At 47.0% G+C, this 27,658-nt stretch overlaps 2 protein-coding genes across 6 annotated transcripts in view; one reads left to right on the plus strand and one right to left on the minus strand.

The window, feature by feature from the left end:
* Dpcd (deleted in primary ciliary dyskinesia homolog (mouse)) overlaps positions 1-18,208 on the minus strand; it is a 31,293-nt gene extending 13,085 nt beyond the window's left edge. For all 3 annotated transcript variants that reach the window (XM_074078471.1, XM_074078470.1, XM_020171242.2), the window contains exons 1-5: positions 18,108-18,208; positions 13,604-13,684; positions 6,764-6,888; positions 6,303-6,436; positions 338-440 (exon numbers count right to left, since the gene is read on the minus strand). In XM_074078471.1, the coding sequence (XP_073934572.1) occupies positions 338-440; positions 6,303-6,436; positions 6,764-6,888; positions 13,604-13,684; positions 18,108-18,171 (507 nt within the window). In that variant the 5' untranslated portion in view covers positions 18,172-18,208. The remainder of the gene's footprint in view (positions 1-337; positions 441-6,302; positions 6,437-6,763; positions 6,889-13,603; positions 13,685-18,107) is intronic.
* A 36-nt stretch (positions 18,209-18,244) lies between these two features.
* Positions 18,245-27,254, plus strand: Poll (DNA polymerase lambda). Of its 3 annotated transcripts, none has more exons than XM_020171243.2 (9): positions 18,245-18,309; positions 19,131-19,395; positions 20,135-20,429; positions 20,616-20,799; positions 21,058-21,375; positions 22,945-23,118; positions 23,707-23,835; positions 25,920-26,088; positions 26,363-27,254. In XM_020171243.2, the coding sequence occupies exons 2-9, from the start codon at positions 19,281-19,283 to the stop codon at positions 26,725-26,727; spliced, it is 1,749 nt and encodes a 582-aa protein (XP_020026832.1). In that variant the 5' UTR covers positions 18,245-18,309; positions 19,131-19,280; the 3' UTR covers positions 26,728-27,254. The 3 variants fall into 3 exon arrangements, with proteins under 3 accessions (XP_020026832.1, XP_020026833.1, XP_073934565.1); XM_020171244.2 differs by having other exon boundaries at positions 18,250-18,309; positions 19,193-19,395; XM_074078464.1 differs by lacking the exon at positions 18,245-18,309 and adding an exon at positions 18,817-18,908 and having other exon boundaries at positions 19,193-19,395.
* Positions 27,255-27,658: the final 404 nt, after the last annotated feature.

Below are 27,658 nucleotides of genomic sequence, written 5' to 3' on the forward strand. Positions count from 1 at the left end.
TCCCTTCGCATGCAGGCTCCTTCTGATCCCTTTAATTACACATGGAGACATACAGAGTTGAATGATTTGCTCAGGTGATGTTAACTGTGTAGGATCAGACCCCAGACCAGAACCCAAGTCCTATGATTTCTACTACTCCCCCAATCCTCTGCCTCTTCTAGCTGTGAATTGTGTGATTGGCCCCTCCCTGACCCCTACCCTACTCTCCCCTAGTTGATTGGGAGGCTGTTCTCCAGCAAGCACACCAGGGGCTGGGGACTCCTAGAAGATGGGAAATAGGCAGGGAAAGAGAAATCTCTTTCCAGTGCAGAGGCCAAGAAGTCTGGGCAAATCTTACAGAGATAATCAGGGTGCAGTTGGCATAAGTGAAGCTCAGCGAGGAATCCTCCAGAGGTAGTTGGTATCTGTCTAGGTCAGGAATGGAGAATTTCTTGTAGTACCTGTGGAGATACCAAGAGGCCACTGGGGAACCCAGCAAGATGACCCTAAAAGCTGGGCACCAGGCCCTTTGCTACAATGCTCCTTCACAAATCTCCCCCACCTTCCACACAGCCAGAGAGAAGAAGGAAAACCAGTTAGAATGGCAGTATTTTCTCGCTCAGTGGCCCTAGAAAGAAAAGGATGCCAGCCTTACAGCCAGTCCAGTGGAAGGACAGCAGAGCCAGTCATAAATCTGTGATTAGATCAGGGGTCTGAGTGACTCATGCTGCAGGGCTGAACTCCCAAAGTCTCCTGGAATGCACAAAGAGCTGCATACTTCCTCTAAACCCCAAGCTTCATGAGGACACCAGAAAGCAGGACACATATTCTAACAAGGGATGGGATAAAGATATCTAGGGCCATGCCCCAAAGCTGGGGCCCTGCAGTTGCCATTTACATGGGGCCTCCACTGAACACGTCAGCTAGCTAACTTTTCCTCTTTGCGGGTATTTCATGGCTTGTTAGCCTGACTCTACTTTCAAGGCAGAGAAAAGTATGCCCACATGGACAAATCTCCCTGGGAAGATAAACCACATGACAACAAAGAGGATGGACCATAGGCTCTGGATCCCTTCATTGGCCTCAAGATCTCCCCTACCCACCCATTTTCACATACTGAATGTGATTCCGATCATCTGAGGTACTGAAACTGGAGATTAGTGATCCCTTTTAGTAAAAAAACACAACAAAACCTAAAAAGCCAGAAACAACAGAACACCAAGCCCATAATGTGTGCAACTGGACTTGGCAGGGAATCTGACCAACTCAAAGGGACGAACTGTCCTGCCTGCTTTTCCCAGCAGTTGTCAGTACAGTGTGAGTCAGGGTCAAAGGACACCAGGGCAAAGAAAAGGCCTGCTCATCTCTAACAATAGGCCCATTTGGCATTTTCCTTGGTTGAAGTGTGGCCTGGGCCCTGGCCAGGGGCTGCCAGATCTGTCACCCAGCAAGGCATCACTTTCTGCTCCAGAAGTTGTGTGGGCCGAAGGGAAATGCCTCAGGCAGGTACAAACAAACTCAAGTGAGGGGTCTGGGGAGGATGGGCTTTTAATACTTCAGAGGGGCCAAGTCCTTGTGGTGACAGCTACCCCAAGTCCACTTCAAAAGCCCCGATGCCCTGGGGACTCAGAGAGTTGACATCAATGCAGCACTTCTGCTCCATCCTCCCTGCCCAAATCCCTCAGTTCAGCAGAGGCTCTGGGGCCCCTCTCCTCCCAGGTTCCCCACTCCCCACCAAGGTGCTGGGACCCATGGCAGGAAAAGAATGTTTACTTAAAGCTGACAGTTCAAAAGGAGTGGGGGCTGGGGTATCCTAATGGCACCGCAAGTTGCTTTCTTTTCCAAAGCTCTGCCCCAGGGAAAGGCGATCCATCTGCCTGCAACCTGGTGGAATGCCTGGCGCATCCTCTTCCTAGCCAGCCGCTGAGGGCTCTTCCTGGGGCCCTCGGTCTGGCCAGAAAGGTGGCAGACACTGATAATAGGGGGAAGTCAAAGGTTAAACAGCAGAGATTAGGTGAACACAAAGGCTTGTTAGGAAGTGTTAATATCTTCTCTGCAAATGTACACAAAAAACAGAACGAAGAGAGAAGCACCCCCACCCACTCCCCAGAATTCCAGGACTTGGCCTCAATAGCAACACCAGGATCAGAGGCACTTGAGGTGCATGGCTTGTGCCTCCTCCTCACACTACTGCTACCACATAGAGACCACAACAGTGCAGGCCTAAAGCTTTGTTTTAAGTCTATTGTGATGGATTTAGTTTATTGGGTAAGGTTAAATAACTCTTTAGAGGCTCTGACAATCAGTGCTAAAAGAAGTAAGGGATAGCTTGCTGGGAGCTGGTGGCTCACGCCTGTAACTCAAAAGGTAGAGATCAGGAGGATTGAGGTTTGAACCCAGCCCGGGCAAATAATTCATGAGACCCTATCTTGAAAAAAATCCATCACAAAAAAAGGGCTGGCAGTGCTCAAGGTGGAGGCCCTGAGTACAAACCCTAGTATGGCAAAAAAAAAAAAAAAGGGACAGCTGCTATCTACCCTCAATGGGACAGCCTACCCCCTTCTCATCTTTACTCTCCCAGCCTTGGGGTTTGCCACAACTTTAACTACACTTTCTCAGCACCTGGACAACAGAGGAACCTCTGTGCTTCTGGGAAAGTCAGAATGCTAAGCCTAAGGCAACTATAGGTAGGCAGCAAACATTTATTGGGCATCTGCTGTGTCCTAGGACTTGAGCTGTGAGTTGGTTGTTTTTGTTGTTGTTTTGGTCTTTTGAGACAGGGTCTTGCTACGTAGCCTGGACTAGTCTTGAACTCTTGATCCTGTAGCCTTAGCTGGTATTACAGGCATGTGACACCATGCCTGGCTCTGTGAGCTGGCAATTTAAAGATGAAGAAGAAGCAAGGCAGTATCCTTGGCTACACAGACATTTTGTTTCTGCTAAAAGCTAAACCTTGCAGTAGGGCAGTTCCCCAGCTTTCTGCAGATGCCTGACTACCCATCCCCATCTCCCTTTACTGTTCTCAGCTGCAGCCAGACATGAAAGATGATATATCTAGGCTGAAGGCTCAAGTGGACATCCCAGTCCTGAGATGATAGTTCCTTCCTCCAGATTTCTTCCTCAAATCAAGAAGCTGCACTAGATCAACCTTAAGTTATTGTCCAAGGGCCCACAACAGGCTAGCTCTGAAAGTTTCTTTCCCCTTGTGCCAAATGGGTAATTCTTTCAATGGCTATTTCAGAAATGGCTTGTTGCCTCCCATCTCTACTATATCCCCTGCCCAATTCCTAACCATTCCTCACTCCATTTCTCCCTTTGCAGCAAGTAGGAAAGGGCACAGAGTCTGGCCCTCAGAGAGAGGGCCCCTGGAAGAGGACTGAGGGCAGGAGTACAGCTGCCATGAACAGCTGTACAGGCCCTGCCCTATACTGCTCTACCCTGTACATTGGCTTGGCTCGTGTCCAGAAGTCTCCTGCCAGTCCAGCCCTGAGGACAGTAGTAGGCAAATCTGAAAGCTCAAGCTCTGGGCAAACCAGTCACCCCTATCCTCAATAGCCCTTGTTAGAGAGTCACAATGTACATGTACACACTCAGGGCTTTCAGAGTCTTACCAAAGGGAACCCTGTTGAGTTCAGACTGTCTTAAAGTTAACTGACCACAGAATCCTTCCTTCTCGTGATGCCTATTAATACCTCCCCTAGTGACAGCATCACTGATATTAAATCAGCCAAGCTGCCTTCAGATTCCAATTTCCAAAGAACTATTAAGGACCTGCTTTGGACTGACCATTATGTGAAGTGCTTGTATGTATATGATGTCATCAAATTCCCCAATCTGTGAGGTAGGTATAAGCATGCTTCTATCATAGATGAGAAAATCTTGCCCCAAATACTACAATTGATATGTGGCAGAGGTCAGATTTAAGCCAAGATCTTCTCACTCTACTTACAGATGTCAGCCTTTAGGCTGAACCTTCTTTCTACATAAACATTCTTGTCAGGACCAGATGGTGCCACATTGGGATCCTGGAAAACACTTTCTTCCTTCCCTGATTCATTTTTAACTAACACCTGAGGCCAAGGACACAATACACTAGAATCAGTTCTTCAAGCAAAGTGGCCTACTCACTTCTTCAGACATAAGGCAGGTAAGCAAAAAGCATACCTTTGTTTAGGAACCACATTCTAGAATACAAGAATTGGGGCAGGAATGAAATTTCTAGGCAAAGAAAAGCTGAATCAGAGAAAAATGCCACGTTGTGGTGGACACTGTTAATGCCTGGGTGTTGAGGGAGAAGCTCACTGTCTCCTGTGGGCAGGCCAGTTTATTATGTTGACTTCTACATGCATTTGTATAATCTCTAATATATAACATGAGAATAATAATAATATTGATCTTGCCCACGTCTGAATTGTGCAATGATCAGAAAACAGATTTTAAAAGTATCCTGAAAAAGTTAAGCGTTGCTCATCCAGGTATAGAACACAGAAGTGAAAATGCCACCAGGCTCAGGAAAGAGCTGATTAAGGGTCTGATGGCCTCTCCAGCCTTCCTCTCAACAGAGGGTCCTACAGGGGGCAGGGCTGAGCCAGTCTGGGACCTGGACCACAGGCTCAGTGTGGGTTCCAAAGTGGGCATCAAAATATTTCTCTCTCATTTGTGAGAACCCACCCTCTGTAGGCACTACTCCTACCTTGCCTTCCCCAGCTTTTCAGAAATGCCCCAACTCCTGCCCTTGGGTACGGGAATGGGCCTCTATCCCTGGAGCCCCTGGCCAACAGCGCCACCTATGGCTGGAAACATGCAGGAGATGGGGCTCAGAGGATTTGCCCACAGATGAATTTTTTGGTGAGTTAGCTAGCCTCTCTTTTCTCACTCCCTGGTAATCACATTTCTGTCTGATATCTGTATTCAACAGTGACCTCTGGGGGACAAAAAGGAGGCAGCAGCCAGCTCCACAAAGTGCTAAGCTGCAGATTCAAGTGCTATCAGAAGCACTTTTGTTCCCAGTTTGGACCCAGGGCCTCTTGCACCAGGGAATGCTTGCTGAAGCACAGTTTGTTTTCTTACAGGCAATTTGTCTGAAATTGCTAAATTCTACTTTAGGCACTGACTCCTGTTAATGATGAGAACAATAACGGGAATAAACTGCCTTTTATTTGAGAGCTTCAATGTGCTTTATAAACTCAAACCCTTATTATTGTGACTTTATATTTATAGACAAGGCCCACTGCAGGAGCTGCTGGCTGCATGTACAGCAATAATACTGAAATTCATTCATTCATCTCCACCCCTTCCCCTGTCCCCTTAACCCTGCCAAAGTGATGGGGTATGGGGAGGGCAGAACCCAGCGCTGCCCTGGGGAGGCTGGGAGCTGCCCTGCTTCCTGTAGGTTTCATGGACCTGAGGGAGAGGAAAAGGAAGACTGGACTACACTGCCTAAGGAGAGAGATAAGGAGCTGGGTCCTCCTGACTATAAAGTAGTGTATGGACAGAGCCACCTCAGGGTTAGGCTTAGCATCTCATGAGGCAGGCTGGGTAGCTTCATACGTGAGAACAGGTAAACTTAAAAAACCTCCCATCTCAATGCCCAAATATGGAGTTGGTCCCATACTGTAATCTCTCTGGCCCAGGCTGAAATTGATTCATAGCCAGGTTCTTTTCCTGAGTGCCAGAAACCCAAACATGATTATTTTGGAAGTGTACCTCAATCACCTCTGTCCTTTAAAAACTTCCCAACCACTAATCTGCCTCCTCGCCCAGCAGACCACAGAGGGAAGCAGAATGCTAGAGATTTCCAAGAGGTCAAAGCATCTGTCTATTTTCCTTTAGTACAGAGGGAGACAAGAGCTACTGCTGCCCAGTCCAGTGCTTTAAAGTCCTATACCTGCCACCTTAGACAGGTCTGCCTCCCAGGCTATGGCTCTCTGCAAGCTCTTGACAGTGGTGTCTCTAGGCCAAGTTCACCATGGACTGGATACAGCCAAGAGGTCAAGGTCATAACAACTTTAGAGCAGAATTACCTGAGATCACAAGTTAAGGCCACGTGATTCCCTTATTCATTCAATCAATAGTCAGTATGTGCCAAGTACCACACTTGACACTCACTCAAGCTCCCCTACCATGATGGAGCTAATTACATTATTCAAGCTGCCGCTGCTGCTGCTGCATAGTGCCTGGGGTTTTAGTTCAGCCCACCTTGCTCCCTCACACTGGAGGAAGGAGGATGCTCTGCCTTCTCAGATAAGGAACAGATTGGGACCTGACTCCCATCACCACCCTTGCTTATATACAAGCAGACAGGTGGCCACCGTGCTACTCACTTTTTGTTGGTTGTTCTGACAATGATGCAGCGCTCCTTCTGGGCCACACAGACACTATATACATCCTTTGGGTAAGGGAGGTTTCGAATTCGCCATTGGAAACTTGTCTTCGTATCCTTGCGCATGAAGATGGGCTGCAGAAGGCAACTCCAACTCAAGGACTATTTCTGGGGAAGGGAGGGGGGGATCCCACCCTCCCAAAGCTCCACCCAGAGCCAGACAAAAGGCCCTCAGCTCTTCTCCACAGCTCCCCTCTGAGGCTGCTATTGCTGTGACACTCTAGGTAGGCCTGGAGGCCTTGCCCTGGATGACCAAGTCAAACCCTTCGGCATTCACACAAACAAATATAGTGTGGCCAGGTGGGCGTACTGGAGAAGAGGAGATGAACAAGTCACTATAGCTGCTTTGAGAGACCAGAAATCTCCCCAGCCCCCACAAGACACCTGGACAGACAGACATACATTGGCATTGCTTTCCTTGATGAGCTCAGGCCCCAGGTTCCCTGCTCCTGGGAGCACTGGTTCTCCTACTTCAAGCTGCCACTGGCCCAAGGCTCCCAGGGCACTTTTCACACGCCACTTTCTCACTGGGGAGAGAAGCAAGCAATGAGATTAGAGGGAAGAAAGGATCTCTGCTGTTTCCTGCTGACTCTCCAACATTAGATCGCTGAAATAAGATAAAAGTAGGAGCTTTGGTCTTTACACTGAGCCATGTTCATCTGCACAGGAACCTGTGAAATCTTACTAAAGTATTTCAGCAGCAGACAACCCACAAAGCCCATTGCAACACAAAAGGGCCTGGAAAAAAGCTCTCAGAGGAGCCAAACTGAGTCAAGAAACCCTTAGCTTGCTGGGAGCTGGTGGTTCATTCCAGTAATCCTAGCCACTCAGGAGGCAGAGATCAGGAGGATCATGGTTTGAAGCCAGCCTGGGTAAATAGTGGGATCCTATCTCAAAAAAAAAAAAAAAAAAAAAAATCACAGCTGGGTGCTGGTGGCTCACACCTGTAATCCTACTCAGGAGGCAGAAATCAGGAGGACTGCAGTTCAAAGATAGCTGGGCAAATAGTCTGTAAGACCCTACCTCAAAAAAAAACTTTCACAGAAAAAAGGGCTGGAGGAGTGGCTCAAGGTGTAGGCCCTGAGTTCAAACCTCAGTACTACGAAAAAAAAAAAAACACCTCAGCTGTGGCATCAAGTAGGAAAAGATGAAGGGATTGGAAGGGTGATTTCTGGTAATGGGAAAATGTGGATAACAAAAAGGAAGTTTTGATGCATTTTTCCCCTCTAAAAAATGTGCAAAGGAAAAAATGAAATAAGAGAGTGAAAGTTGTTAGGCGGGTTTGTCTCATGATTCAGAAAGTCTAAATGCAAACATTTTAGGTATACTTGCCTTTAAAAAACAAAAAATTCCAAAAGCTATATTTAAACAAAATCTTGGGATGGAGACTACAGCTCACTGGTAGAGCTCTTGCCTCCCATACACCAAGTCCTGGGATCAATCTCCAGCACTGCAAAAAATAAACAAAATCTTAGGCACACATTGCATTTTAAATGCAGTTTATAGAAAATCTAACATGATTTGTTTTGTAAAATGCAATTAACTTTATAATGCAAATAACCATCTCTATTTCTCCTTGTTTTATAATCCAGATGTTTGCATATATCTTTTTTATAACTAAGGCACATATAATATGGAAATTATAAATCTAAAAATTAGTTTAGTGGACAGGAAACCTCTGCTAGGATTTTCATAAACCCCACTCAGCCCTATCCTAGTGACAGCTGCCATCCAGACCATTAGGGTGGAGGACATTTGTAAGGCACACCTCTTTTCCCCTGGGGCTGACACCTTGGGGTGTCCTCCAGCCAGTGCAGCACCAGCTAAAGATCAGCAGCTTTCTGCAGCAGCCATAAGCTGCTGACCGGCTCAAAAAGTGCCTGGTATGCTGCTAGGCTGTTCCCATGGGTGTCTTTTTCCCAGAAGAGGGGTGTGATGGGGGGTGGTAGCTCCAGTCTGATCCTCAGCGTCAGGCCACTTGGACAGTTTGCCTTTAGACCTGAGTAGCTGTACCAACCTCCCACGCCCTCATCGCTGTAAGGAAGTCACATGAGCTGTAAAAGTGTGCTGTAAAATTAGAATTCTCCCTTGAATATGTGCTTTTATAAGGTCTACTGCATTCTGCAGTGTGATTTTATTACATCTTAGAGCCAAAAATTCTCCTGAGAAACACATTTCCAAGTTTATAATGAAAATTAATAAGGAAGAGTAAAACTTGGAAATATGCTTTACAGGCAACTTTTCCTCACAAATACTTTCTTAAGTGAATGGACTGTGACTAGAAGTATATTCAAATCTATTCACTATAATACCTCACTTAACTGGAAGCCAGCCTGCTGGGGGCCTTGTCACAGTTGCAAACTGAGAGGTGACAAATACCTGGTTGGAGGTGTGGCTCAAGTGCTTGTCTAGCAAGCACAGGCCCTGAGTTCAAACCCCAATACTGCCAAAAAAAAAGGTGACAAGTGACAGATACCGCCAAGCAGCAGCTTACTGCTCCATATCACTAAAATCACTCTCTAGCCCTCAAACTATGTATGAAATGCTATGTATACTGGGGATGTAGATCAGTGGTAGAGCCCATGTTAGCAAGTGTGAGGCCCTGAGTATGATCCTGGCACTGAAAAAAAACAACAAAAGAAAAACAAACAAAAAAGCATCAGCAGCTGTGTATAAGGCAGGGAGTTACTTTTTTTTTTTTTTTGAGGTACTGGGGTTTGAACTCAGGGTATCAAAATTGCTAGGCAGGCACTCTACCACTTAGCCATTCCACCAGCCCCTGGAAGGTACTTTGTTCTCCAGGAATATTGAGAACAGTATTAGGAGACAGTTCACATGGGAAGGCAGAACTACACAAGCGCTTGGGACCACTTAGTGTTAGGGCAAACAAGCATCCCTAGTCCCCATGGTCTATATGACAGAATGTAATCCTCTCACAGATTTTTTTTTTTTAATTTTTTGCTAGGTTGGCACTCTACCATTTGAGCTGCACCTCTAGCCCTTTTTTTGCTTTAGTTTTTTCCAGGTAGGGGCTCATGTTTTTGCCTGGGGCAGGCCTTGGATTGCACTTCTCTTACCCACAGCCTCCTACATAGTTGGGATGACAGGTATGCACCACCATGCCCAGCTTTTTATTGACTGGGATAGGGTTTCACTAACTTTTTGCCCAGGCTGGCCTCAAACCAAGATCCTTCCAATCTCTGTCTCCCAAAAAGATGGAATTATAGGCATGAGCCACCATGCCCAGCCTCAACAAAGTATGAAGAATTACTGAAGAACAGAGAGATCAATTTGCAAGAGCCACAGTTAAAATGTAAAATTTAGGTCTCCTGCCAGGCAGGGTGAGACATGGCTGGCACTCAGGAGGCAGAGGCAAGAGGATCGATGAGCTCGAGGTCAGCCTGGACTACACAGCAAGACCCCAAAAAGGCAAGATCTCAAAAAAACAAAAACAGAACAAAACAACTCAGGTGTCCTAACCCCAAGTCCAGAAATTGAATCAATAAAAGTCTAACCTATATTCTGTAAATGTTCAGGAAGCATATATAATGTTTAGAAAGATTCATTCAGTAGCTCTGCTTCTTTTTTATATTTTGGTCTTTGAAGACTAAGCTTCAGCTATCTGAGAAAGCAACTGAGGAGTAGCTAGCTGGGGTTGGAGAAGTGAGATGCCACTGTAACCATGAGGTATGTTAAACTGGTTGTGCCAGGGTACATTACCAGTGTGGTCCTGAGGCAAAATAACTACCCCAGGATTTCCTGTCCACTCTTCTGTTACAAGGAATGCTGGGTTTCCCACAGAAGCCTTCCTAAGAAGGAAAAGTCGCTACTAGCTTCTTTACTTCTTATGATAAAAGCCACTCAGGTCAAAGGAGCTTGGCCCTCTTAGCTGCCTCACTTTTAATTTTTTTTAAACACCTTGGGAATTCTATTCTTTGTTAGAAGATAATGCAAATGAAAGCTCCCTTTCGGATCCTTCAGGAGGTAAGATCCAATACATTAGTATTGGGGAAAGTCTTACTTTTCCCATGTTTGTGGGCATGAATATACACGTGCAAATACACACTGTCTTGTCTTTCTTGTCCCTGTCTTTGTTCCGTACTCAAGGACAGCTCCTGCAGCAACAGAAGACTGTTTCCACCTGCTGTCACTCTGATTTGATTATATGTTAAACCCAAACTGGTGTGTGTAAGGCAGCTCCCCAGGACGCTGTCATATCTTCCCGGCTGAGCCAGGGCCAGTCCTTGGAAAGGAGACTTTCAATGATCCTATAAAGGGTCTGACAGGGAATATATGAAGGAAGCAGCGCCTGGGGGCTTTTTCCTAAGTCAGCAGGAAGCAGGCTGATGTCCCAGGCTGCTGAAAGAGGCCCCATCTTTCAGGTGGGCTGGAAAGTAGAGGTCCTAAAGGCCTCTTTCCCCAAAGCTCCAAGGCCTGGCCCATTTCCAATGTGGATAATTACATTCCCCTTTCCTAAATACTCCCTGCAGCTTAAACTGGATGCAGGATTCTTCTTTTCTGTCCTAAAACACTGCAACATTGCTATGTGGCTATTAAACAGCTGCCACGGCCCATCCCTGAGGAGGCTGAAGGGAATCGAGTGGGTCATTTATAAAGCCGCTGAAGTGCCCGGGGATGAAAGTGCTCAATATCCTCCAAATGCAGTCTGCCGGTGGTTAGGCTGGCGGTCAAATACCAAAGCAGATTAAGCGGTAATCCGAATGTAATCGCTGGGGGATGGCCTGCCCTTCAGCCTCTGCCCCCCTGGACATGCTGTGTTCTTCTGGGGCCGGTTTGATGTTCCGATCATTGTTACAGGCCCTTCAGTTTTTTCCTCTATGAATACATACAACATTCATTGTGGGGGGTGAGAATGAATAGCCCTGAGAGGGTAGAAAAAAAGATGACACTAACATGCTTATTAACACCGGCTGGGGGAACTTTGTCCCAGACAGATGCATACCTATTGGTAATTCTTTCTCTGTAAATTACTTTCTGAGCTTTCTAACAGAAAACCAGTTTGACCAATTATCAAATTTGTATAATTAGTTGGAAAAATGGAAACTATTTCTACTTACTGCCACATGAACCATGTTCATTCTTTATTTCATAGGATGTACAAGCAAAAGTCAGCTCAGCACAGATGCTGGGATTATTTATAATAAAAAGTTAATAGTCCAGCACAGTGGCATGCACCTGTAATCCCAGCTGCTTGAGAAACTAAGGCAGGAAAGCTGCTTGAGCCCAGGAATACAAGGCTAGCCTGAACAACATAGTGAGACCCCATCTCAAAAAAGAATAATGTGCAGTAGTTTTCAAGGACAGTTAGGTGGGGGTTGGAGGAGAAAACGAGTAAGAAAGGGATCTGCTATTCTCAGGCTAGGGCTTAGTGGCGGGAGTCAGGTGTTCCTCACTGCCCATTAGTCCCCACTAAGGCCTTTCTGGAGAAAGAAAAATGAGAAAGTTGGATTAAGTATTCTCAACTCCCAACACTATGTTGTTGTACATGAAAGCAAGGCTCTTAGTAGGACAGAACTCAGCTTGAGTCCTGGCTCAGGCACCAACCAACTATGTGAGTCTAACAAGGTGCTTAACTTTTCTGAGCTTGTTTTTCAACTGTATAACAGGACAGCAGTGCCTATGGCCTAGTGCTTTAATGAAGACAACTACATGAAATAACTCATGTCAAGCACTTGGTATGGTGTCCAATTAAAAGCTGGGTGTTAATGTCATTGTTAGGTAAACTTTAGCCAAATGGTGCTCTCCCATGCACAGTGTCCTCCTCTGCTTCTGTTAAGAAAAAGGAATTCAGAGGCTGTGGTTTATCTCCACCTGCCACTGGGAAAAGTGACAGGTTAATGTGGGATACTGGGGCATGGAGTGCTACAAATGAAGGAACCTGGACTTGTTTTTATTTTTAATTTCATGTCCAAGCACAACAAAGAGGCCTAGGTTGTATTTGTTTGTTTTTACAGACTCAGCAGCTATAGCTGCTTTATTTGTTCTGTGCAGAGAGAAAAAAGGTGACACTAGAGGCTAGGGCAGGGAGCTGCGGGTTATGATGGTGGTTAGCTCATGTGACCTCTGCTTTCATAAGTTCTCCCCTGTTAGGCATTCTAAGGCTGTCACCCCCTGGGAGCACTATAAATTACAATGCATTGTGAGGATATTACTACTGTATTGGTTTCCACCAAATCAGTGTCATATGCTAAACACATCAAGATTTTTTAATAGCACCAGACTAAACCAATTGGGACTAGAGCCCAAGCAGCTCATAATAAGAAGGGATCAACACTTCACTCTTCAACTGAACATGCGCAGGACACACATTTTGAGACTGGAGACTAGGAGAATGCAAACCAGTATAATCCATGTTGTCGGTTCTAGACATTTATGAGCTGTCAGGAAAAGGGAAAAAGAAATTCCCTCACCAATTCTACCTGTCGATCAGGTCCAGGAAGAAATTAAAGTCAAGAATAATGACAAGAAAATAACCCAGTCCATAATTCCATCATTGGCCTTAGCATTTCAGGTGGAACTTAATAAAGAGACCAACTCCCACTGTTGACAGCATTAGGCCCTGGGTCACAGAGCCAGTCACCTAGCTCTGGGAAGTCAGTTAAAGCTGATGTGCATACCTGGGAACAGAGAATGGACAAATCAAATAATTCTCAGAAATCTGAGCTGGAACCCCTACTCATGGAGCCTATTCTTAAGAGGAAAAACCTGTGGGAAAAAAATGACAATGCTGCAAAAATCACCATTTCCACCTCTTTGCTTCATTCTTCAAGATAAGAGTCATATTTAATAGTGTTGCCTTGGAGGCAAGGTCAGAAACTGCTGCCTTGGTACTTGCTTACTCCTGGTATGGCTTCAGAAAGCGAAACAAGCAAAAAGTGTGCAGTGAAAGCCTGCCCTTACCACTCAGCTATAAGGCCCACTTCAATACCACCTCATCTGTGAAAGATTTTTCTGACTGTTTCTCTACATCCCCAGTCCTAGTTTACAAGAATCACTTATCTGGGGTTAGGGATGTGCTTTACTAGTCAAAAGGACTCCTACTCAACTGCCAGTGTCTGGACTATTCTCAGGAACAATCTTGACTCAAGAGCCTCAATCTCTCCTGCTTCCACATTGGTGCTGGGCTCCTCCCTCTACCCTAAGAATAGGAGCATTCACCTGTACCTGATCAGTCCCACGTGTTCCTAAGGGCCCACGGGAACAGGGGAGCCTGTCACTTACCAAGTAGTTCACCCGTCTTCTCGTCGTATTCTTCAGCCATTTCCTTCCCGTCTAGGAATAAATAGTGTACCTTCCTTCTCCCTACACACAAAGCAGAGAGCGTCTTACTTTAAAGTCTCCCCTTGGCTTGCCCCTTGAAATTCCAGGCCCCTGAAAATAGGAGCAGCCTTGGGAACTCTGAGAAACCCTGTCAACCTCCATTGAACTCCTTGCTAATTATTGCCCACCATTACTTTAAGACATGTCCTGGGGCTCACTTCCTTTCTCTGAGCATGTCTTTGTTCTGCTGTTTCCTCCAGCAGCAATAGTGCCATATTTCTTCTCAACTGTGGAATTCTTCCTCACCCTCCAAATTCCAGCTAGAATGTCACTTCCACTGGGAAGTCTTTCTTAACTATCACATCCAGCCACCTTGGCAGAATTAATCACTTCCTCACCTGTGCCTCCCTAGTGCTTTGTTCACATCCACAGCGGAGCAGTTCTGACACACCATAACACTTGAAAGCATGTGACACAAATGACATCACGCGTCCTCCTCTCCCTAGTTCCTAAAGGTCCGTCAATACGTCATTACGTCAATATGCAGCTGTGCATGCAGGGTTTCCCACCCGGCACTTCCCTCTAGTCATACTGCTGCTTTGCCCTCTTCCACCCATCTTGGGCCGCTCCTATCAAGAGCCCCAGGGTGATACTGCCATGCAGTCCCCAGACATGCGCTTTGGTTGTGACTTTATACTTCCTTGCACAATTCTCTGCTACTGCTTGTCTCTTCTATTGGATAGGAGTTTTATTCCTGTGCCTATGGCTTCCCTGAGACCAAGCACAGTATGTGCAATATAATAGGAGCTCAACCAAATATTGACTAAAAGAATGAATAAATAATGGTACACCAACCACTGAAAAAAATAGAACTCAAGGGAGTTCCTAGTTCCTCAAGGTTCTAGTTCCTAGGCAACCCCTCTACCCACAAGGCATAACCATGAGCATTTGCTTAAAGATGGTCATGTAATTTCTTCTTTCTCTTTACAAAGTAGATAGAGGCAGGCTCCTAATAAATGAGCACTTATGACCAGTAGACACATATACACTACATAAGCTTCAAGGATAAGAGTCTAAGATGGCTTTTTCCTGTCTAATTCACTCCTCTGGGACACAGTTCCCTTTAGTCATTCCTAATTTGTATTTCAGAGAAACTCATCCCAAAGTTGGTAAGGCCTCTCGGCAGGCCCTAGGTTACACCACTTTTAATCATTTGGGTGGGTTCACATGAGCTGGAAAGGTTTTCCTGTCAGGAGAGGGGTACAAGGTGCTGCTTGTGAGTAGCTGTGGATATCTGCCCTGACTATCTTCTCTTATCATCTAGCCTTGAGTCCAGGCAGAATGCAGTACTTACTAATGACCAGGCACTTTACGTGTTTTATCAAATTGAATTATCAGAATAATCCTATGTGTCTCCATTACCTTTATTTCACAGATGAGGAAATTAGGATTAAAGTTCATGTAACTTGTCCAAGATTGTAAAGCTAGGAAATGACAGGCCCAAGCTTGAACTCACTTGAGGCCAAAGTCCATTCTGGAGCCAAAGTGCAGGCTCTAATAACTAAAGTAGGACAATTTGTATAACTTTAAATATTTGAGAGGTTGAACATTGTTCCAAGGGTTTACAGGGCATTTTTCTAGTGAATTACCTTTTTATGCCTCCATACCCTCCAGGAGGAAAATCTGTAGGGAGTTTGACAAGGCATAGCCACATGACTAATATTGTACTATTTGTTAGTTTGGAAAAAACCCTAACAACATCTTTTTAATGCTGCTAACAAAAAAGCTTAACATAATCTTGATAAAATATGTTTAAATATTGTCCTGTGATCAAAGACAATGAAAGCTGGGACTTCAAGTACTTATATACAAATGTTCAAAGCATCAGTGTGCACAATAGTCACAAGTGGAAGCAGCTCCATCTGATTGTGTCCCTCAGCAGATGAATAGGTAAAATGTGGGGTATATTCAGCTTTAAAAAGGAAGGAAATACTACTACAACACATGAACCTTTTAGACATTATGCTATGTGAAATAAGCCAGTCATAAAATGGCAAATATAGAATGATTCCACTTATATGGGTTTCTAGAGTAGTCAAATTCAGAGACAGAACAGCAGAATGCTGGTTACCAGGAGCTAAGGAGAGGAGGAAATGAAGTGGCAGTGTTTAGTGGCCTAGAACTTCAACTGAGGAAGATGAAAGGTTTCGGAGATGAATGGTAGTGATGGTTGCAAAATAATGTGAATATACTTAATCCTACTGAAATGTACAATTAAAAGTGGTTAAAATGGTAAATTTTATGGTATGCTTTTTTGCCATTTTTGGGTCTGGGGTTTGAACTCAGGGCTTCACACTTGCAAAGCAGGTGCTCTTACCACTTGAGTCATGCCTCTAGTCAATGGTATGTATTTTTACCACAACAAAAACAACTGTTTTATGAGATAATATCCAAAATCTACATAAGAGATCACAATATGCCCAACTTTATCTACAATTTCTCTTCATTTCCCACCATTTCCCCTCACTGCTCCGTGAGAAAGGGACTCTTACTCACACTTGTATTAGCTCCTAGTATAGTGTACCAACACAGTGTAAGTGGTTTGTTATGACTGAGTGAATGATTCCACACTACTAAATGTTTTGTTACTCCTCAAGTAACCAACCATATACTTTCACACCTCCATGCCTTTACATGTGAGTCATTCTTCCTCAAACTTAGAAAACACATTAATATCACCTCTTCTGTTAGGTCTTTCTCCAAAGAGATAATGACTACTACCTTCAAGCTCTCACAAGCTTTTTTTTTTTGGTGGGACTGGGATTTGAACTCAGGGCTTCGCTCTTGCAAAGCAGGTACTCTACCGCTTAAGCCATACCTCCAGTCCATTTTGCTCTGGTGAATTTTGGAGATGGGGGGGGGGTCTCAAGAACTATTTGTCTAGACTGACCTCAAACTGTGATCCTCCCAATGTCAGCCTCCCAAGTAGCTAGGATTATGGGTATGACACACCAGAACCAAACACTCTCCAAAGATTTTATACAAGAGTCCACCTCCATTTAACACATGCTGTTATTTCTTTACATGCTTTTTTCCTGACCACTTTGTAAACTCCTGGGAGAACATGTCTTTTTCTAACTGGTCTAGTGCAGATCTTGGCACACAATAAAAGCCTCTGTAAATGTTTATCAACAAATGAGCAGCTGATTTTAATTTCCATAAATTCCAGGCTTCCCTGATTGACTTCTACCTATGGATGTGAGTTCCTAGCTGTTAGCTTTAAGGCCTCAGGAATTCAGACTTAATTCACCCTGGCTGCCAAGTGGGTCCAGAAAAGAACCTTGAAGCACCGGGGTGCCTACACTTGCCAAGTCTAGTGTGGGAAGAAGCTAGGATTCCATACCCCTGTGCCCACTCTTCCAGACCCAGCTTGTGGCCCCTGTTCTAGCTCCCTAAAAGCCCAGGGAACACGTAAAGATTCACTTTACAAACACACAGCTAGAAAGGACCTCAGAGATAACAGTGGTAGCCCACACATCTCATGTTACAGATGAGGAAAGTGAGGTCCAAACAAGTAATGGGGCAGACTGGAGAGTCCATGGTGAATTAGCAGCAAAGTGGAACTAGAACCCAGGTGTCCTGCCCCTCCATGATATCTAGCTGCCATCAGTCATAGAATCCCTAGACTGAGGTTCATGAGGCCCCAGGTCAAAAGCCAATTGTAACACTGACTGTCGATAAGGAATAAACTACTTAGAGGGGAGTCAATGAGAACGGACTGGGGAAGAGCTGGGGATGGTCTGAAGCCTTCTGAGTTTCACTTTCCTACTCAGTAAAATGAGGTGGGATGTTATCACCTCTTAGGACAGCAGTGAGGGGAAAATGAGATAATGAATGCGAAAATAACCATTATTTATTAGCAACAAAACTCAGAGCGAGCTGGGGCATCGATGGCTCACACCTACCATCCTAGCTACTTTGGGAGGATCCAGGCCAGCCCAAGGCAAATAGTTCGCGAGACTCCATCTCCAAAATAACCAGAGCAAAAAACGGACTGGCGGTGTGGCTCAAGCGGTAGAGTGCCTTCTTTGGTGGTACTGGGGTTTGAACTCAGGGCCTCACACTTGGTAGGCAGGCGCTTCACCGCTTAAGCCACTCCTCCAGCTAGAGTGCTTTCTTTGTAAGGGCAAAGCCCTGAGTTCAAACCCCAGTCCCACCAGACAAAAAAAACAAAAACAAAAAACGAGAGCGGAGCGAGATGGTGTAGGGAAAACTAGGGTGTGTTCACAGACTTGGGTTCCATCCTGGCATCTCTTTGGGCCTCAGTTTCCTCATATGCAAATACAGGAGCTGACAGCCGCGGCCCTTCCAGCTCTGCCAACCGAGGCTCTGAGGCCCTTCCTGGGGCCAAAGGGTCGGATCCTGGAGGGAAAGGACGAGGGAGTTAACGGGGACTTCGAGTTACCGTCCTGCAGCAGCGCAGTCTTCTCGGCCGCCAGCAGACTCTCCAGCCAACCAGTTACCGCCATCTTTCCTCTGACGTGCAGCGCCACTGGCCGTTGCCATGGCAACTCTTCAGTCGAAGGTCACTTCCGGATGACCCGGAAGGTGTTCTGGGCATTTGCCCTTCCCTCCACCACTTTCCTCTGTTGTCATTGGCTCTCCTGGTAAGTAGTTGACTGCTCATCCTGGGTCCCAGCCCAACGTTGATTACTGAGCCCAATGTTATTAAATCTGGTGGTGGGAAGGGGCTTTTAGGGCCAGTTCGAACTCCAGCTCTCCTTTGGCCCCCAGCTGGGAGTCCCTGGCTTGCGCCATCTGCGCAAGCGAAGACCACACCTGCCCGTGTCTTCACTCCCAGCTGGGAGACTGAGACTCTCCCATTCCTCCAGGGCACTTCACACCTGCTGCGGCCACACCCGCATCCCCCCGCAGCTGCAGGATCAGCACCCCCATGCTGGGAAGCCCGCGATCAGGGCAGGTGCAGAGCGTACTCACTATCCTCCCTTAAGTTCCCCCTCCCCAGGTTTCCTCTGCGATTGTACTTTGTGGCTAGAGAAAGACAATGTGGGGTTTATATGCAGGTGTCCTCCAGTCTCCACTTCTTTGGAGAGTTGAAGATCTTAAAGATGCAGTTCCTTTTCCTAGCCTGCCATTTTTTTTTTTTGTTAAAGCACCTTGGAAGTGGGATGCAGCAGGGCAGAAGCCTAGCGGAATCTTCAGAATAACTCCTCTGAGGAATTGATTTTGTTTTAACTCCTTAGAGGTACCTCCAGTAGTCCTACCCTTTCCTCACATCCCCCAATACTCTAACTTTGAAAGATTGGTCAGTGTAGAGCTAGGTTTAAACCACCAAAGTTTTGGGTTTTTTTTTTTTTTTTTTTTTTGGTGGGGGGGGTTTGAACGCAGGGCCTCGCGCTTGCTAGGCAGGCACCGTACTACTTGAGCCACTCCACCAGCCCACCACCAAAGTTTAATTGGATTTCAGAGACTCCTGAGACCTGGGCTGCTGCCCCCACGGTTTGATCAGTAGAGACCCCATCTCCATAGGAAAAAGGTTCCTGGGGCCTCAGTTGGATTTCTGCATGGTATCTGCCCTAACCAACAAATAGAAAAGCCAGGATCCAGCCATACGTCAATGGACCCCAGAGGCATCTTGAAGGCATTTCCCAAGCGAAAGAAAATTCATGCCCATCCATCGTCAAAAGCACTTGCAAAGATTCCCAAGAGGGAAGAGGGAGAAGAAGCTGGAGGTGAGCTGGTATACCCTCAGAATTGCTATATACCTGTTATTGACCTTGTTGGTCAGCCCTACATTGTTCCTGAATCAGATAATGGAACTGGTGCTACCTGTCCAAGGCCTGCAGATCTCTTTGTATCTGCCGTGTACTAGCCTTGGTCCCCTGTCTTTGACAGTCCATCTTCTTCGCCACCCCAAGATCTCCTCAATTAGAAAATACTCCCTGGCCCCACACCTGATCAGGAAATGACCAATAAAATTCTTTGCTCTTCTGGAGGCTGCCCCAAGGGCAGACAGATGTCCCCAGCCTTGTTGTAAGTTGTTTTGCAGCCAAATTGATAAATAGATGGCAGAGGCTTTGTGGGGGGGTAGGAGAGGGGATCAGGGCTGCTAGACAATTTGGGCAAGAAATATGTGCTTTGCTGAAATAATAAATAATAAAACAGTAATTCTGGACTATAGTTCAAAGCAAGGAGGGAAGAGGCATTCATTTAGTCATTCAACAAATATTTATAGGTTACTTACAATATGTCAGATACTGTTTTAGTCTGTACAGGACTTAAAAAAGACCTCACCCCTTACATTCAAGTGATGGCCCATGAGGAAACTTGCTGAATGCTGTGGTAAAATCCCCAGAAGGCATGCTGTCTGGATAGCAGAAAAGTTATTATTTGGGCAGAAGGGAACTACAAATAGTTCATTTTGGCTGTATCTAAGTTATGATAATAGGCATCTGGATGTCCCTTCCACAGAGTGGCTGAGCTCCCTGCAGGCCCACATAGTGCCCACTGGCATTGGACGAGCTCGGGCAGAACTCTTTGAAAAGCACATTGTCCAGCATGGTGGCCAGATATGCCCTGCCCAGGCTCCAGGGATTACTCACATTGTGGTGGATGAAGACATGGACTGTGAGCGGGCCCTCCGCCTCCTCAGACTGTCCCGGCTGCCCCCAGGTGTTCAACTGGTGAAATCAGCCTGGCTAAGTTTGTGCCTGCAGGAGAGAAGACTGGTGGACACAGCTGGATTCAGCATTTTCATCCCCCACAGGTGGGCTGATCCCAGTCTTTTTCTCAAATGTTTTCTAGTAGCATCTTCAGTCTCATGTTATTAAAAAAAATTCTCTTTTTAAATTGGACACATTAGGAAACCAAGGTTTCAGAGTAGAGAAGAATGGGGACAGAGATAGGGTAAAATTTTTGGTGTCTTAACCTCTTATTAACCTCCTTTCCCCAGGTTCTTAGACCAACCACAGTCCAGCAAAGCAGAACAAGACTCTTCTGCCCTTCTTGGGACCAACGACATTTTGCCTAGGACAGCCCTCTCTCTTGCCTCTCTTCCTACTGGAGCTGTTTCTCCTCCCACTGGAGATGTATCTCCTTCCAGAAAGGCAGAAGAGGCACCAAGCACTCAAGTCCAGGTAAGAACCCTCCCAACCTAGGAACCTGATCACAAATACAAGGAGGTCCTGTTGGTCATTGAGAAAGTCTCATGCCCTGCATCGGAGGGCTCTCTTGATTATGAAACTATTTAGCCCTTTCTAACACCCATCACTCCTGTATTCACTTAAGCCATATCTACCACATACTACTGAAGATCCTAGCACATTCCCCACTTCTGAGGAGCCCTCCTGATAGAGAGTAAGAATTTATTGTCTTTTCTCCCTTTCTACCTCAAGCCCAGTTCAGATGATGAAATAAGTGATGGGGAAGGGCCCCAGGTTACTGCTGCTGATCTGGAAGCCCTAAGAAGTGGCCACTACCCCACCACCCCCGTGGAAGATGCTGGGCCTGACCCAGCCCCGGAGGCCCTGGATAAGTGGGTCTGTGCACAGCCCTCGAGCCAGAAGGCAACCAACCACAACTTGCACATCACAGAGAAGCTGGAAGTGCTGGCCAAAGCCTACAGGGTCCAGGGAGACAAGTGGAGGGCCCTGGGTTACACCAAGGCCATCAAAGCCCTCAAGAGCTTCCACAAGCCTGTCAGCTCCTATCAGGTACTTGGGGGCTGGGGGTGTCTTGTCTGTACCATCTAGGAGTTAGAGGCACCAGTCATCAGTGGACATCAGATTTAGTGGTTAATATTTTGTGATAGCTAGGATTTACACAAAAGAGGCAAAGTGGGGCAGGTGTAGTGGCTCAAACCACTGTAATCACAGCTACTTAGAAGGCAAAGATCCAGAGAATCTCAGTTCAAGGCCCCCCAGGGAAGAAGTCAGAGAGCTCACATCTCAACTAATAAAAAGCTAAGCATGGTGGCATATGCCTGTCATCCCAGCCATGCAGGAGGATAGTGGTTAGGGCTGCCCAGAAGAAAAATGCAAGATCCTATTACAAGATAATGGAAGCAAAAAGGACTGGGGGATGTAACTCAAATGGTAGAGCTGAGGCCCTGAGTTCAAAACCCTAGTACTGCCCCCTCCCAAATAAAAAAAAAAAAAGAAACAAAATGGGAGATTGATTAAAGCGGAATGGCAAAATCTAGATAATTGATGATGAGTGATGGGTGCTTGGGGGTTCATTATACTGTTCTCTCTAGTTGAGTTTTTTACATTATAAAATGTTTAGAATGCCAGGCACTGGTGGCTCACGCCTATAATCCTAACTGAGATCAGGAGGATCACAGTTTGAAGCCAGACTGGGCAAATAGTTCTCGAGACCCTATCTCGAAAAAACTCAACACAAAAAAGGGCTGGTGGAGTGGCTCAAGATGTAGGCCCTCAGTTCAAGTCCCAACACTACAAAAAAGTTTAGAATGAGTAATAGAGGAGTGAATTTTGATCAGATACATTGTGTGCATGTATGAAAATACCACAATGAAACCCCTTTGAACAATTAATATGTGCTAATAAAAAAGAGAAATGAAAAGTTTAAAGCCTGGCATGGTGCTACCTGTAATCCTCGTACTCAGGAGGATGATGCAGGAGGATCACAAATTGCAGGCTAACCTGGGCTACACAGGGATCTCAAGGCCAACCTAAGCTACATAACGAGATCCTGTCTCAAAAAAATAAGGGGTGGGGATGTAGCTCAGTGGTAGAGCACTTAGTACCTTACCTACAAGGCCCTGGGTTTGTTCCACAGCACTGCAAAAAACAAAACAGTTTAAAACAAAAGTTTGGACTCTGGAGCCCAACAGACCAGGGTCACTAACTGTGACTCTTGGCAAGTTACTTAAACTCTCTGTGCATCAGTTTTCCTATCAATAAAAAGGAATTAACCGTAGTAGTCCATTCATAGTTCTATAGTGAGGATGAAAAGAGATGGTCCCTATAGCACAGAACTGACATACAGTAAGCTTGTCAGTAAGTGTTGGCTCTCACAGGTGCAATGATAATGATGGCAGTGCTGGCAATAAGTAGTATTCCCTACTTCTTATTGCTGGTCCCTCCATGAACCATAAGACAAGTTTTCGTATTTCATCTAAACTTCTCTTCACCTGTGGTTGAGCTCTACACAGGCACACAGTTGCCAGGCTGGTTTTTGGGCAGACATTTGCTGAAGGAGTTCCCCTGGCTCTCCCACCTTCTCACTCTCTTCCTCACCTCTGCCACCTCCTCCCCTAGGAGGCCTGCAGCATCCCTGGGGTTGGCAAGCGGATGGCTGAGAAGATCATGGAGATCCTGGACAGTGGGCACCTGCGGAAGCTGGATCATATTAGCGAGAGTGTGCCTGTCTTGGAGCTCTTCTCCAACATCTGGGGAGCTGGGACCAAGACTGCTCAGATGTGGTACCATCAGGTCATACCATAGCCCAGCTGCCACTTCAGTATTGCTGTATCTCAGAGCCTCTACCCCCAGAGCTCTCCCCCTCACCCCGGGATCTGGGGTGACCTGGGTGCCATTTTACCCTGTGCTCTGATGGGAATGAACCCAGACTACAGGGAGACCACTTTTCAAGAGCACCAGGGTCCATATAGGCCCCTCTCCTGTCTCCTAGAACAGCCCTGAGGCTTGGTATCCTTGAGATGTAGGCAGAAACAAGTTGCTGTCCATAAGACTAACCAAGTGCCTTCCAAGGAGCTTCATGTCCATCCAGAGCAGTGGCTCCCAAACCTGGCCCAGAATCACCTGGGAAGCTTGGTGACAATGAAGAAGGCCAGGCCCACTCCAAACTAAGGAGTCAAGAAACAGTGTTCCAGAATTACAGCTTGCCTCCATGCCCTGCTGTTCCCAAGCCCTACTGAGTAAAGACCTGCCTGATCTGGGATTGGTTCTGCCTCAGGCCTTATGTAGAGTGTGTTGACAGACACCTTCTGTGTCTGCCTGTTTATGCCACTTCATTGGTTGTAGATCCTCATAGCCTTCCCTCTGGCTACTTTTTTTTAGGGCTTCCGGACCCTGGAAGACATCCGAAGCCTGGCCTCCCTGACTACCCAGCAGGCTATTGGCCTGAAGCATTACGATGACTTCCTACAGCGCATGCCCAGGGAAGAGGCTGCAGAGATTGAGCAGATGGTAAGCAGGTATCCCAGAGCAGTGAGGAGAGCCAGGCCCTGCTACAGGGTTCTGGCTTAAAGCCAAGAACCCCTGATCCCTCAGCTGGGAAGCCCTGTAGGTAAAGGAAGCTGGGGGGCACCAGAGGTTGGTGAAAGAGCAAGTTGGGACAGAAGCTGCAGGCCTAGAGAAGGGTGGGTAGCTGAGGAGAGAGCTACAACACCAACCCTCTGGATGGGAATTCCCAGTGTCAGACAGTGTGAGCACTCAGCATTGTTGGCCTAGAGTGGAGACAGGACAGGGTCCTAAGTACTGGGGGATTTGGGAGTTTGAATAGGTCTAGGTTAGGGTGAATCAGGGCATAGTTTTTTAATGCTATTGATTCACAGATGTCTTTGAGAACCTGATTAAAAACTATGGACTCTTCTCCACAGTGCACAAACGTGCCAAGTTCTATATCTCTCTTCAGATGTATGGACCCTGTGAAACCCACCCAAGACTGGTCGGGGTTAGGTTGGGGCTGGTCTAGAAGCATAGTGCCTGTAAGTTTAGGTGTGGGATCCGAAGAAAGTGCTATCAAGATTTAGTTAAGGTTAAGCCTTGGTTAGGAGTTCTGTGCTTCCTTAGTACAGATTGCTATTGAGTTAATATTTGTAGTTGTTACTGACTGAGGATGTAACTCAACAGTAGAACACTTGCCTAGCATGCCCAAGGCCCTGGATTTGATTCCGAACACTGCAAAAAAAAAAAAAAAAGGATTTGTAGTTGTCCAAGAAATAAGGTTTGACCAAGATAAAGGTTTGCTTTAGAGCTTGGTTAGAGACTAAGTTTATATAAAATCTAGAGTAGAGATAAGCAGGTTACATTTAGGACTACTTGTGCTGTTTATTCAGCTTGCATCAGAATCGGTCTGGGGTGTGGGCAAGGTTTGTTCACTTTGGCCAAGGAAGGGTGTAATGGAAGGACTCTAGGAAGACTGGTCTGTCTTCCTTGAATCAGCCTCCAGCTCCCTCTAGGCCATGGGACTATGAGGCCAGCACTGGATAAATGGATAGACCTCTTTGTCCACCCATCACCAGGCCATGGTGCTAGTGATGACACCATCACTCAGCCATGGTGTCCAGGCACAGAGAATGCCTGGCCAGCCCCTGGCCCTCAGCTCATCTAAACAGAAGAGGCTTCCCACCTGCCACCCCCATCCTTTCCCCCATGTAGGGCTCCAGATTTAGGGGTTTTAATGGGATTACTCATCTGGGCCTCCTCCTCCCATTCTCCTTAGAGGCCCAAGAAGGGCTTGAAGGGATTAACAGAGTTGCCTGTCAGGGGAATTGAGGTGTCCTGGTTGTGTGAGTATGCAGGGCCCCAGAAATCTTTGCTCTCCTGGGGTGGAGGCGGGGATGCATCTGAATATAAAAGGCCTCAGTGTCTGGGTGGAGGCTAATGGGCTTATTTCTCCTCAATGAGGGATGATCCTTTAGCTGACAGTCCCCTTCTCTGGAGTCCCTTCCAGGAGGGATGTGAGCATGGGCTCAGATGGTGGCCCCTCTTCCTTTCTTTCTTCTCCCACAGGTGCAGTTAAATTTCTGTGCTCCATTTCCTCTCAGGCCTGGGCTGGGGCTTGCTGCCAGCCACATGCTTAGGCCTCAAGCCCCATCTCACATGCTCTGTCTTCAGCTACAAATCCATAGACAACTGGAGCTACCAGTACCTGGCTGTGGGCTTCCTGCACCTGGCCCCTTGTCCTAAGTGGAGTTTCATAAACCTGAGCACGTGGCTGTGGGTTGGAGCCTGGGTTGAGAGAAAATGTCCTCTGCTTTTAAAGAGGTCCTGGGGCAGAGAAGGGTACCCTCCTGCAGAGGCAGAGCTCCATCTTCAGGCTCTCCTTAGAAGCTTGCCCTTGCAGCACCAGAGTTCTCCTCTGGCCCCATGCAGCTGGGAAACAGTAGTACCTTGGGATGGATCTCCTCAGTCTGGCAGCAGGCATGGAATTGGCTTGGAATGTAATGTGGACCACTGGGTCAGGAAAGGCCCTTTGCTGCCATGGGGAGGAACTCTCTAGAGGGCTTGAAGCCAACAGCCTTTCACATCTCCTTATTCTTTCCTAGGTCCGGGTGTCAGCCCTGACCTTCAACCCGGGGCTGCTGTGTATAGCCTGTGGCTCGTATCGACGGGGAAAGACAACCTGTGGTGATGTGGACGTGCTCATCACTCACCCAGATGGCCGATCTCACCAGGGCATCTTCAGCCACCTCCTTAACAGCCTCCGGCAGCAAGGTATATGCTCCATCTCTGAGAGGGTAGGTTGACAGTGGGCAGCCATAGAAGGGGTCTTCTCGAGGAGGTTACACAGGTGCCTAGCAGTACCCACAGGCTGAAGGTCTTATCCCATGGCAGAGATGGGATTTCACAGATTAGATGCGCCCAGAGTGAGCAGGGTCTCTCAGTATAGAAATGGGAAAAGAGAATGCAGGGGACTAGGAGATGTGAGAGGACGGGCAGTCCAGAGCCTGACTGCTTGCCCTCCCAGCTATCCCCTGTTTTCTGCCAGGGTTTCTCACAGATGATTTGGTGAGCCAGGAGGATAATGGCCAACAACAGAAGTACTTGGGTGTGTGCCAGCTCCCAGGACCAGGACGGCAGCACCGACGACTGGACATCATTGTTGTGCCCTACAGTGAGTTTGCTTGTGCCCTGCTCTACTTTACTGGCTCTGCCTACTTCAACCGGTCCATGCGGGCTCTGGCCAAGACCAAGGGCATGAGCCTGACAGAACATGCCCTCAGTGCAGCTGTGGTACGGAATACCCAAGGCTTCAAGGTGGGGCATGGCCAAGTGCTGCCCACCCCTACTGAAAAGGATGTCTTTAGGATCTTAGGCCTACCCTACCGAGAACCAGCTGAGCGGGATTGGTAACCCAAGGCTGGAGGAAAGGGAAGCCCACTGGACTGGCCACCTGGCCTGGCCATCCAGTACCCCTCCAGCATCTACTGGCTGAACTCTACTACTGCAACCACCAGCTGTCCTCAGTTAGCCTGAGCCTGGGCTCTCTGGGCCTGGCTCCCAGGGCCTGCCTACTCTTCTCCCAGACAAGATCAAGCTGCTGTCCCTTCAACCTCACCACTGCCCCTGGTAGAGTTTTCCACATGGCCCCTTGCTCCATTTAAGCAGGAACAGGTGGCTGGCACAGGATCCCCTCTTCCCACCCTGAGAAAGAGCTAGCTGCTGGGGGTGGAAGAAAGGCTTCATGGGGAGAGGGAAGCAGCTGCAGGCCCAGCATCATCCAAGACCCTTCCGAGTAGGAGAATGAGAGCCATTCCACATGGATTTCCTCACCCATCCCACTTCCTGTGCATCTGGAGCTGCTGGGAAAGGGTACCACAGGCTCCATGATGACAACATCTGGAGACCCAAGGGCCCAGTAAAGTGCATTTGACATTCAACCTGCCTGGTGTCTTTAAGCTGCTGCAGCCCCCTTTTTCCACTCAAGCAGGAAAGAGATGGGAGCTGAATGGTAGAGCCCAGAAAAGCTGCACTGACTGCCCTCTAGCCAGGCCTGGCTGAGGCAGCTCCTGAACCCAAAATGGTGTTTTAGGTGAATGTTAAGAGGGAGTCAGGCACTAGGGGTTTCTCTCTATCCACCCATCAGAATCTCCTATGGACCCTGCCCAAGACAAGGCTATTGTGAGAAACAAAGGTGACAAGGCTTACAGGAAATAATTACAAACAACATGGTGGTCTGTGTACCATTGACTGGGATGGGGTGATCAGGGAAGGCTGCCTGGAAGAGGGAAGGGAAATTGCCTGTTTTAAAGGGGTCAGCAGCTCTGTTTGGGGACAATTAAGA

The sequence above is a fragment of the Castor canadensis genome, chromosome 7 (assembly GCF_047511655.1).
Source record: "Castor canadensis chromosome 7, mCasCan1.hap1v2, whole genome shotgun sequence".
Classification (NCBI taxonomy): Eukaryota; Metazoa; Chordata; class Mammalia; order Rodentia; family Castoridae; genus Castor; species Castor canadensis.

Coding starts and splice junctions, on each gene's coding strand:
- Poll (XM_020171243.2), top strand. CDS start 19,281: ATGGACCCCAGAGGCATCTTGAAGGCATTTCCCAAGCGAAAGAAAATT. Junction 20,800..21,057: donor CACCAAGCACTCAAGTCCAG/GTAAGAACCCTC, acceptor TTCTACCTCAAG/CCCAGTTCAGATGATGAAAT. Junction 26,089..26,362: donor TAACAGCCTCCGGCAGCAAG/GTATATGCTCCA, acceptor GTTTTCTGCCAG/GGTTTCTCACAGATGATTTG.